The 12,675-nt window shown below is 46.5% G+C and overlaps 1 protein-coding gene across 6 annotated transcripts in view; it reads right to left on the bottom strand.

The window, feature by feature from the left end:
* The window catches only part of NLGN4X (neuroligin 4 X-linked), a 370,297-nt gene that overhangs the window by 279,747 nt on the left and 77,875 nt on the right, over window positions 1-12,675 (bottom strand). For all 6 annotated transcript variants that reach the window (XM_043897227.1, XM_043897229.1, XM_043897228.1 and 3 more), the window contains one exon: window positions 8,630-9,456. In XM_043897227.1, coding sequence (XP_043753162.1) covers window positions 8,630-9,101 — 472 coding nt within the window. In that variant the 5' untranslated portion in view covers window positions 9,102-9,456. The remainder of the gene's footprint in view (window positions 1-8,629; window positions 9,457-12,675) is intronic.

Genomic DNA, 12,675 nt, shown 5'->3' with positions numbered 1-12,675 from the left:
GAGGAACCTGGTGGGCTACAGTCCATGGGGTCGCAAAGAGTCTGACACAATTGAGCAAGGACACCCACATACACACAATATTATTATTTTTCGTAAGTGAGGTCACTAAACACTAAGGAGGTTGACAGCTTCACCAAGACAATAGGCAAAATAAACAACAGAGTCCAAACCAGCCATGTCTCTGGCAGCAAATTAAGCTATTACATGTCCTGGGGGTGGGATGAAAGAAAGTGAAAGTTGCTAGTTCCTGTCTGCCTCTTTGTGACCCCATGGACTACACAATCCGTGGAATTATCCAGGCCAGAATGCTGGAGTGAGTAGCCTTTCCCTTCTCCAGGGGATCCTCCCAACCCAAGGATAAAACCCAGGTCTCTCTTCACCAGCTGAGCCACCAGGAAAGCCCAAGAATACTGGAGTGGGTAGCCTATCCCTTCTCCAGCAGATCTTCCCGACCCAGGAATTGAAACAGGGTCTCCTGCATTGCAGGCGGATTCTTTATACCAGCGGAGCCACAAGGGAAGCCCAAAAATACTGGACTGGGTAGCTCATCCCTTCTCCAGGCATCTTTCCAACCCAGGGATCAAACCTGCAGGCGGATTCTTTACCAGCTGAGCCACAACGGACGCCCTTGTGGGTGGTGGGATACTGAACAAATAATGAGCTAATTTTCAGACACGCACACATTTTCTAGCAGACTAACTTGCACCTAACAGTTTCTTTTTTAATATTGCTTATAAATATGCATACAAAGGAAGCGTGGTTTTTAATACATCCTAAGTGACTTGGATGAGATGGGTAGATAGCATCACCGACACAGTGGATATGAATTGGAGCAAATTCTGGGAGGACAGGGAAGCCTGGAGTGCTGCAGTCCATGGGGTCACAAAGAGTCACACATGACTGAGCGATCTAACAACAACGATGTCACTGGGACTTGTTCTAGTAGTGGAAAAAACTTACAAACTGCCAACTGAGTTAAAACTCATATTCTGGAAGATGACAAATGCAATGGAAAATCCTCTTCCTTAGAGAACAGGTTTTCTAACTTGTAAGGCCTGCTAGGCAAACAGGATTATTCAAAACATGGATAATTTCTAAACCCTCCACAGGATCATTCTTCTACTGGAGAATTTCTTAAGCTGGGAGAGAAACACACATTGCCAGAAATCCACTCTCGTTTAACCGTGTTCACAAAATACTAAATTCTTTTCAATTAGTCCTTGTCAGGGAGATATTTATCTAATAATCTTTCCTAATTATCTCCACTTAAAAGCCATGTCTACACAACGTCAAACATCCCCGACATGAAAATGGGAAGCAATTAGTGACTCTCAGGGAGCTTCGTGCCGATGTGGACTGGCTAAAACACTGGTCTCACCGTGTTAACTTACACAGCTTTAAGTTTTTCACCTAGATTTTCTTGCCCTCTGCATACACCTGAACTATTTGTGACCTGATGAGAAGAGAAAGGCACCTAATTTTTCCTTTATCTGACATTAAAAAAAAAAAAATTGTGCTATTGTCTTTGGATGTTCTGAGAGCCTGTTCCAAGAAATGAATTTTAATGCTTCTTTGATGATTAATTTCTGTAAGTCAAATGGGATGCTAAAAATCCAGTTGGCAACTCAGGCTGAAAAAGACAGAGCTTAGGAATAAAGCAGAAGGTAATACTCTGCTCTTTGTTTAAAAAAAAATAAATGCCATTCTTGATATACTGTCATTTGCAGCGACGTGGATGGACTGAGAGATGATGATATGAAGTGAAGTGATTCAGAAAAAGACAAATAGCATGTGATATCCCTTATATGTAGACTCTAACATAGGACACAAAGGAACTCATCTACTAAAGAGAAAGGGGGAGGGATGGAATAGGACTTTGGGGTTAGCAGATGGAAACCACTGTATTTAGAACAGATAAGAAAGTCCCTCCCTATTGTTAAAGCCATATTAGGAACTGTCAGAAGTGATAGACTTTAAGTCCCATTTCCTAAGCTGACCCTTCCATTATGATGTATAAATACTTATGTTACATTCAGTCTACATTGATGATGTACTGATTATAGTAGACAAATATATATGTACAAATCAGCTGAAAAGTTCTGGTTCTCCGGGATTCCCTGGTAGCTCAGACGATCAAGATTCTGCCTGTAATGCAGGAGACCCGGGTTTGATCACTGGGTCAGGAAGACCCCCTAGAGCAGGAAATGGCAACCCACTGCAGTATTCTTGCCTGGAGAATCCCATGGACAGAGGAGCCTGGTGGGCTATAGTCCATGGGGTCACAAAGAGTTGGACACGACTGATTGAGTAACATCTTCAGGTTCTCTGTTATTGTATTAACTATGCTTCACAAACATCGGACTAGGGGTTGGATATGTGTACAAGGAAATCTCCCAGCTCATCTCTATTTTATAGCCAAGGAAACTGAGGCACGCACTAGCTGAAGAACTCATAATCTTATAAACTAGCTCATAAAACAGCTCATAATCAAAAAAAAAAAAAAAAAAAAAACAGCTCATAATCACTCAACAGGCAAAGGCACAGGCTGGCATTTGCACGCTGGCAGGCGTGTTCTTAGCCAATCCATGCTGCAAGCTCAGCGGAAGGACGGAATGAAGCTGACACTCGGAAGGATTCAGAAAAGTTATCCGCACCTCTCTGCTCACAGCAGGACTGCATACAAGAGTCAAGGCACGGGAACAACCAGGGCAACCAGGTACACACAAGTGGATAGACAAGGTAGGGTGTAGGTGTAGGTGTGCACTGGAATATCACGCAGCTGTGAAAAAGGAAATCCCTGCCGTTTCTGACAAAGTGAGTGGGCCTCGATGGGATTATGCTAAGTGAGATTGGTTTTAAAAAACACAAACTCTGTATTCACATCTATATGGAATCTAAACATCATACTGCATCACTTATATGTAGAATCTAAAAAAAAAAAAAATAGTACAAGGGAACCTCTTTTACAAAACAGAAAAACAGATGTAGAGAACCAAGTTATGGTTTCCAAGGGGTGAGGGGGGGGGGGCAGGGATAAATTGGGAGGTTGGGATTGACAAATACACATTCCTCTATAAAAAAATAGATAACTGGTAGAAACCTACTGCATAGGACAGGGAACTCTATTCAACACTCTGTCGTTTGCTATGCCAGGAAAGAATCTGAAAAAGAGGGGATCTATGTATATGTGTAGCAGATTCACTTTGCTGTAGAGCTGAAATGAACACATTTCAGCATTGTATATCATCTATACTCCAATAAAAAACACGTTTTTAAAAAACACCAAACTCACAGAAGAAGAGATCAGATTTGCTGCAGCCAGAAGTCGGGGTGGGGGGGGGGGGCGGGGGGAGGCGTGGGGGGTTGGATGAAAGTGGTCAGCACGTACAAGCTCCCAGTTCTAAGATAAACAAGCACCAGAGGTGTAATGTACTGGGTTGATGGCTGTTAGTGACCACTGCTCGAAGAGACACAGGAAACTTGGAGATCACGCCAGTCCAGGTTTGATGCATGAGGCAGGACGCTCGAAGCGGGTGCTCTGGGATGACCCAGAGGGATGGGATGGGGAGGGAGGTGGGAGGGGGGTACAGGATGGGGAACATATGACCACCCATGGCTGATTCATGTCAATGTATGGCAAAAACCACCACAATATTACAAAGTAATCAGCCTCTAATTAAAATAAATAAATTGAAGAGAAAAAAAAAAGAGTACAGCCTAACAGCTCTCATCACTAGGAAAAGAAAACTTTCCTTTTTTTTTTTTTTCTTTTTCTTATAGCTATATGAGATGTGTGGTGGTAGGTGGTATAGTTGCTCTGTTGTATCTGACTCTTTGCAACTCTATGGACTGTAGCCCACCAGGCTCCTCTGGCCACGGGATTCCCCAGGCAAGGATACTGGAGTGGGTTGCTGTGCTCTCCGCTCCAGGGTACCTTTCCAATCCAGGGGTCTAGTTCATGTCTCCTGCAGGCAGACTCTTGACAGAGTGAGCCTCCAGGGAAGCCCGTGAGAAGACGGACGTGAGCTGAAACTATTGCGGTGATCATGTCTCAGTTCATGAAAGTCAAACAGTCATGCTGTCTGCCTTCAACTTGCATGGTAATGTCCCTCAAAGACATCTCAGTAAAACCCGGGAGGGGAGAGAATTAACTGTCATCCTCTCAAATAAATTCACCAGTAAGTTGTTTTTCAAAAGGGGAGAGAATCCACCTCACCCAGAAGAGATCAGATCTTGAGGTCTTGACAAAAAGAACAAGGAGCTGAAAAGATTATTCTAACACGAGAAGAAGCCATTCAGAGGTACAGCTGCTTCTAAATGTCAGATGAGGGAAGGGAACCATCTGGGTGTTTTCCTTGATGCCATTCACTTACACCCACTCTGGGCATCTGGAGATTTTTTAAAGCGCCTTCATTATGTTCCCTTCATCCGATCCCTGGGCTCGGAAGATCCCCTGCAGGGAATGGCAACCCACCCCAGAATTCTTGCCTGAAGAATCCCATGCACAGAGGAGCCTGGAGGGCTACAGTCCATGGGGCTGCAAAGAGTCAGACACGACCGAGCCACTAACATTTTCACTACGCTCCTGTGTAAAATCAGCATCGCTTTTGAATACTAGTAAGGTTTGCCGTAAACCTCTTTTAACACCGCCAACCAAAAGTTGGGTGTCTACTTTCTAGAGTTTAAACCTCACAACTTCAAAATCTCCACCCAGCCATCACAACTAACTTTGACTCCTTGATACGTATAACAGAAAGCAGCAAATTTTCAACTACCCAGCATTAAAATGACTGCTGATTAAAAAGCAAGCTATTCTGGCGTTACAAAGGTAAACAAAGGAATTACCAGCTCAGAATGAGTAGTAACAGAGAAAGTTCACATTAACTGTTTAGTGGTATGTGGGCTCTGTTTTCAATCAGGCAAACAGTTTACGATAAATTTCAAACTGTGATAAAAGCTGCCCAAATTCTGTAGATTTCTGTTGCTGCCGTAACAAATTGCCACCGATGTTGCAGCTTCAAGGGGCAGCTATTGAGGCTCTTAGAGTTCTGAAGCTCAGAGTTCCCCCAGGCTAAAATTGAGGGGTGGTCAGGGCTTTCTGGAGGCTCAAGGGGAGGCTCAAGGACAAGCCTCTTGTCTTTTCCAGATTTGAGAAGCCACCAAATCCCTCGACTTCCGGCTCCGCCTTTTCCTCAAAGGCAGCAATGGCCACTGCACCTTTTTCCTGTTGCTTCCCTCTGGCACTGATCACCTTTTCTCTCGCCCTCATTCACAATTAACAGTCTCTGCGATCACATCTGGACCCACCCAGACAAGCCAGAGTATATTCTCTGCATCTTAAAGTCAACGGATAAGCAGGTATTATTTTTAGATGCAACCTCCTCCGCTTAGCACTCTAAGGTGATAATAGTCAATGTCTCCTGGGTTTAGGACTTGCCCTTCCCTCCACGTGCGGCCGTGCATGCCTGCTGAGTAGCCTCAGTCGTGTCTGACTCTTTGTGACCCCATGGGCTGTAGCCGGCCAGGCTCCGCTGTCTATGGGATTTCCCAGGCACAAATACTGGAGTGTGTTGCCGTTTCCTCCGCCAGGGGATCATCCTGACCCAAGGATCAAACCCACGTCTCCTGCGGTGCAAGCGGGTTCTTTACCACGGGGCCGCATGGAAAGCCCGCCCGTCTCTGGGGAAGCCACTATTCTGCTTACAATAAATGTGTGTCTCTGGAAATTAAGAATGGCTGTCTCTGTTGCCACGCCAATGTGTAAAGCTTAGCTGGCACATGATTGGTATTGAAGTCACATGGGTCCATGGCTGATTCATGTCAATGTATGACAAAAACCACTACAATATTGTAAAGTAATTAGCCTCCAACTAATAAAAATAAATGGAAAAAAAAATAAAACCCGAGTGCCCAAGTGGAATTTTGAATTCCAAATAGCTGGTATCACCATACATTCATTTAATCAAAGACACGGTTACTAATTTCGACATGCCCTAAAGGAAGCGCTTTGCAGGGACCAGCATGAAGCCATAATTTTCATGTGTCATTATAGAAGTACGGTTTCTTCATTTAGGAATAACCAGTGATTAAACATCTAAGCCTCCACGTTCATTGTCAAATGGACAGCAGTTATCTTTTTTTAAACGCACAGAACTCCTGACCCAATCGGCTGTGATTTTCTGTTTCTGGAAACACACGGGCGTGTGGCTTCACTCACCAGCGAAAATCCATTATTTATATATTATAGGGAGATCAATTTTAGCTATTCAGCCCACATTAGATTTCTGATTGTCCCGTCAAGATGGTGTCAGATATGGCGTGCAAAAGTGCTATAAAAAAACCCAGGAGTCAACAAGTAGCACCGCCTTTATTCTTAAATTTAGATTGCTTCTCTGTTAGGCAGCATTTTTCACGTGTTTTTCCCCCCTAATTCCTATTGAATACTGAACCACAAAGAAATGGCCAAATTGCTTATGGTTGCCATCCACGCAATTGCACACTCATGAGCCTGCCGTCAAGGACGCTGTTGACTTTTCTTCCTGGATGGTCTAATTGCGCTCTACCTCTCAAGGCTCAGACTGTAAAGAACCTGCCTGCAACGCGGGAGACCCAAGTTAGATCCCTGGGTTGGGAAGGTCCCTTGAAGAAGGCCATGGCAACCCACTCCTGTATTCTTGCCTAGAGAATCCCACAGACAGAGGAGCCTGGCGGGCTACAGTCCACGGGGTCGCAAAGGACGGGACATGTCTGAGGGACTAACACTTTCACTTTTTCAAAAGGAGGCATCCTCTTTGAAGCGCGTTTCTTATTTGGCAGGGCAGCGTCTCAAGTTAACTGTTCATAAACACCAGCATGTCAAATTTATTGTGAAAGCGATTTTAATCTTTTACCTGGGTTTGTTCCCTCTACCCTGCCTCCCCTTCCATCTTTGTTTTAATTCCTTTGTGTGGACAGCTCATGATGAGAAAGTCCAGGACTTAGGTGGCTTTGAAAGGCGAACCCTGAATTCGCTTGGGGTGGGATTATCCATCCTTGTCGATGCACCAAGGAGGTACTAGGAGCTGCCACATGCGAGGACAGCTCAGGGCAGGGCACAGAAGTAAGGCGTCCGGAGTCAGTTTAACACCTTGAACCCCATTCAGCCCTAGACTATGCAAGGTGATTGGTTCGTCTGTCTCCATAGCAACAAGGAGGCTGTCTCCATGCCAACCTCTGCTGATATGATGAAGCCCAACCCTTCTGTATCTTTCCCTGGACATCCTCTGTCATCTCCCTAACAGACGCCTGTGGCCTGGTTTCTCCTGAAGAGTCCTCACACCATCTCCCTGCGTCCGCCCTGAGAAAGAACCACATGGTGGATGAGATGCAATTCTGGATATCCCTGAGTAATGTCATTGCTTGTGGCCAGACTCTCAGTTCAGTCTCATGGAGAAACGTCTCTCAAGGATTAAAGGGGGTGGGGGGGGGAGACAAAGGTGTACGTGAAAGTTACCAAGGAAATGGATGCACTTTGGTTTTCAGAGTAGACGAGGATGGCTACTATGATGCCTCTAAATTTTAAATTCCAGGAAGATTGCAATCTACCCCTTTCCTTCTCCTTGTATGAAAATAGCACATATAAATAAGAAACCAAAAAATGGGCTTACAGGCTTACACTGTATCCAGACTTTGGTCTGGTTGGTGTTTATCAAACAGTTTAATTCAAAGTCTTCACGAACAAGGAGACAGCCAAGTTCTACTGGCGTGGGATTAAGTTATAATAATATATGGAACGTGATGGCTTTCACAGATTTTCTCTGCTGTGTTACCCGAACAAAAAAACAGGGTCATTTTGTTCTAGCGAGAACATAATTTTTCTTGTGGATCTAGCCCAACTTCAGTCTGGTTGGCCTTTTCAAGCCTACACAAAGAAGGAGATACAAGTTTTACAAGCACTGGATTTAGATGGAACATTACTGTTACCAAGACTTTCACTGCTGAGTTATCCAAAAGGAAAGGGGACATTGGGTCCCAGCAAGCACATTATTTTTCTGACATAGCTAGACTGTTCTGAAGACACACACCTGCCGTTTGCCGGTAGCGACTACTGGCAGGAAATGACGTCCAAGTCAACGGCGATGACGTGGCTTCTAAACAATCAAGTCCAATCGTTGTACAAACTATTCCTTGCTTGTGTATTTAAAACACCTGTTGGTTCCCCTTCAGACTCAAAAGGAAAAGTGCTAGCATCTTAAGACATTAAAGCCAAAGGCACTATCCGCGATACGATTTTCAGTGGCTCACTGAAGGCTGATCACGTTAATTCTATTAGTTTCTTTAGAGTCACCTTTTACAGGTGATCCCAGAGTAACCTACAAGACTATGCGCTCGCATGGGTTCTCATCTACAAATAAGGATGACAGATATACCACAAAGGCAATGTAGGAAAGAACTAAGCGATTCAATACAGGACTGCCCAGCTGCGTTTAAATACATGCTGCATAACTTCACTTGTGATAACTGCACTGTGAATATGAAATATAATAACTGGATCATAGAACCGAGGGTGCACAGCACGTGATAAAAGGCTGTAGGCACACGGCGGGGGAGGCTGACCCAGCAGGTGTGCCGGCCCAAGACGGGTACTCACCGTCCTCCGTGGGCACGTAGATGTTCAGGTAGAGGCAGTCTTCATTCTGGTCCTGCACGTACGTCATCAGGGTGTCCAGGTTGGCCGTGAACCACACGGGCAGCATGTCGTGCAGGAGCGACCTCTCGTCCAGGTGCTGGGGGCAGACGGCGGCGAACTGCGTGGCGTTGCGGACCCCGGTCCACGAGGACGGGGGCTCGGGGGGCTGGAAGCGTCTCTCCCCGGTGGGGGGCGAGGCATAAGGGACGCCCAGGTACTGCTCCACGGGGCCCAGGATCTCATTGGGCAGCGGCGTTCTCAAGCCCCGGATCTTGCCGTAGTTGGTACTGACCACGGGGTACTGGGCCTGGCTGTCGATGAGTGTGAACTTGACGGCCAGGGCGGTGATCCACAGCAGGACGTTGGAGTTGACCATGATGCAGACGGGGGTGAAGGCCAGCGGGAGCCATAACAGTCCCTGGGGTCTCGACATGGCTCACCCGCGCATCCAGGGTTGGGGAGGTGGGGTGGGGGTGGGTGGGGACGTCCAGGGGAGGATATTCTGAGAAGATGAGGACGGGAAATGGGGGAGGGAGAGGGGCTTCCAAGGACCGAGAGCTGGGAGAGGCGAAGGGCTTCCTGCGGACGCACTCCCGATGGGGCATAGACAGAGCCCACGGTCAACAGCCAGCCCGCCGGTCGTCCTGGCCGCCCATTGCAAGACCGCTGCGCTGCCTTAATCTTCGGACCGGATTCCCGCCGTTACAGTGCTCCAAAGAGGCCGGGGCCGTCCAGCACCTCCCAGCAACAACGATCCTTTATCAGAACGCCGACGCAGAGCGGGCGGCCTAAAGAGAAGGAAAAAGCAGACACAGATGATGAACGGAGGCTTCCAGGAAACCCTACACATCACTCCAGAAAATCCTTTCTCACCAATCAATCTAGTGCAGCGCCTCTCCAAGTGGTAGACTCCAGCCAGACGGTGTCCTGACTTAAGTTCCATGGTGAACTCCACCACAGACAACAAAATATTCCAGGAACCCTCGAGACTTCCTTACATGAACCAGCATGTCAGCACAACATGTATCGACAGTGATGCAGACAACTGTATGGACGTCTAATTTGATTCTTGGGCTTTCCCTGATGGCTCAGTGGTAAAGAATCCGCCTGCCACTGCAAGAGATGTGGGTTCCATCCCTGGGTTGGGAAGATCCCCTGGAGGAGGGCATGGCAACCCACTCCAGTACTCTGGCCTGGAGAATCCCATGCACAGAGGAACCTGGCGGGCTATGGTCCACAGGGTCACACAAGTTCCTAAGTGTACCAACTAAGCAACTACAATTTCACTGTTTTTGATATGAGCCCGTCAATGGACAGGCACAACCAAATCACTGTCTCTCGGATGTTTAAGAAAACGGTCACTTTACATATAAAATAGATAAACAAGAACCTACCGTACACCTCAGGGAACTATGCCCAGTATTTGATAACAAGCTATATGGGAAAAGAATCAGAAACCCATATACACACTTACACACATATCTAGCTGAATCACTTCACCGTACACCTGAAACTCACACAACACTGGAAATCAACTATACCTCAATAAAAAAAGTAAATATTTTTTTAAAAAAAGCATCACTGTGCCCTAAGATATTATGAGTGGAACTCTGAAAGTCTTCTAAGATGTGTAAAACGTAGGTGTGCATCCAGACCAGATAGGCTTCATGCCGTGTGGGTGTTTATCAGCCAATACAAAGGCATGCCAAGGGGCTTCTGTCGTGTCCGACTCTTTGCGACCCCATGGACTGAAGCCTACCAGGCTCCTCTGTCCATGGAATTTTCCAGGCAAGAATACTGGAGTGCGTTGCCATTTTCCTTCTCCAGGGGGATCTTCCACACCCAGGGATGGAACCCACATCTCTGAAGTCTCCTGCATTGGCAGACCAGTTCTTCACCATGAGTACCACTTAAGAGCCCCAACACAAAGGGAGCATCAAATTGAAAGGGTATGCTAACGCCAAAGACGTAAGAGACACAGGTTTGATCCTTGGGCCGGGAAGATCCTCTAGAAGAGGAAATGGCAACCCACTCCACTATTCTGGTCTGATGAATCCCATGGACAGAGGAGCCTGGAGGGCTACCGTCCATAGGGTCTCAAAGAGTCGGATGCATGCATGCAGACAATGAATAATTATCGGTCTTGAGCAGCTCAATAGCAAACATCTAGGCTCCAGATATTGTTGCCCTGACCCTTAGCTTCCTTGAAAGAGACAGAACAACGTGGTACATCTCCAGTACCATCATCAAGTCATTCAAGCCTATGGTATCAAGTCATCATTCATCATCAAGAGCGTTGGTGCAGCGATCCTGATTTTTCACGTCAAATACCGCCTGCCTTCGAGAGGAAAGCCTGCAGCCTATGGAAGAAGCTGATGACACATCTAAGCTCTCTACCTGTGGAGTTTGGGAGGAGCCCACTTTGAAAGAGTGACATCCTTGGGAATGAATTCCCTGGCGGTCCAGTGATCAGGTCTCCACGCCCTCACTGCCAAGGACCCGGGTTCAATCTGTGATTGTGGAACTAAACATCCTGCAAGCCACCTGCTTCCCCTCCACCTCCCCTCAAAAAAAAAAAAAAAAAAACTGACCATCTCAATGTGTCTCAGTGTGGATCCCATGACTCTCAATAGATAAGGGATGTGTGATATTCATAAGAACGATACACCTGAGTATTACAAATAATGCATTAGAGACAGAAAATATTTCAAGCGATGATACAAGGATGCTACTTTTTAAAATCAACATTTTATACTGAAGTGTATAGCTGATTATGGGCTTCCCAGGGGGCTCAGTGGTAAAGAATCTGCCTCCAACGCAGGAGACTTGGGTTCAATTGCAGTGTTGGGAAGAAGCCCCAGAGGAGGGAATGGCAACCAACTCCAGTATTCCTGCCTGGAGAATCCCATGGACAGAAGAGCCTGGTGGACTACAGTCCAGGGGGTCGCAAGAGCCGGACATGACTTAAGTGAATAAACAATATAGCTGATTATACTGTTGTGTTAATTTCGGCCTTAGAGCAAAGTGATTCAGTTATAACTTGACATACTTTAATAATCCTTTTCTTGATGGCTTGTCACAGAATACTGAATACAGGTCCCTGTGCTTTACGGGAGGATTCTGCTCTCTCTCCATTCTATATATAAAAGCTCACATCTGCTAACCCTAACTTCCAACTCCATCCTTCCCTCACCTCCCCACCGTTGGCAACCACCAATCTTTTCTCCATCAGCTGCTCAGTCGCTCAGTTGTGTCCAAGACTCCTTGTGACCCCCATGGACTGTAGCCCACCAGGCTCCTCTTTCCATGGGATGCTCCTGGCAAGAATACTGAAGTGGGTGGCCATTCCCTTCTCCAACTCTCCATCAGACCCTGCCTTTAAAAACATAGCATTCTGCAACCCAGAATAGACGAATGTGTTTCTAAGGTTACTCAAGAGTCTTTCTGGACCAGAATGTAATTATGCATCTCATTCAGGGAACGGGGCTGAGCAAAATATGTCAAACAGATAATTTACTTTTTAATGAAACATAGCTGAGCCAGATCTGTCTATCGGGGAGCTAGAATATCCCTGGGGGAAGCTCCGCCATCCGTGACATCCCGGGCCGAGCTAATCAGAGCCGGATGAAAACACACGAGATGCCGGGTGGTAGATCAACAGGGAAAACTCCACATCGCACCCAACGGCTGATTGCTGTGTCTGCGTCTATGTTTGCACTGGAGACCACACTTGGATTCCTGCCACGCGGTGATCCAACAGCTGAATAATTCAGGGACAGAAAAGAATAGGGCAGAGGTGTTGAGTTGCTTGGACACTCTGATCCTGAAAATCCTTTCTGGTTTAGAACCAGCCTCGGCAGGTCCTTCTCAACCCTGCCTCACGGTCATAGGAGGTGTCAGTCATATCCGACTCTGATAGACTTGGGTGGCCAGATGCTACCTCTGTGTAGCGGGGAGAGGTGACTCAACCTCTCTGAGCTTTATGTGGATGGCCTGTCATGCCTTCT

The sequence above is a fragment of the Cervus elaphus genome, chromosome X (assembly GCF_910594005.1).
Source record: "Cervus elaphus chromosome X, mCerEla1.1, whole genome shotgun sequence".
NCBI lineage: Eukaryota > Metazoa > Chordata > Mammalia > Artiodactyla > Cervidae > Cervus > Cervus elaphus.
This window is presented reverse-complemented; position numbering and strand designations above follow the sequence as displayed.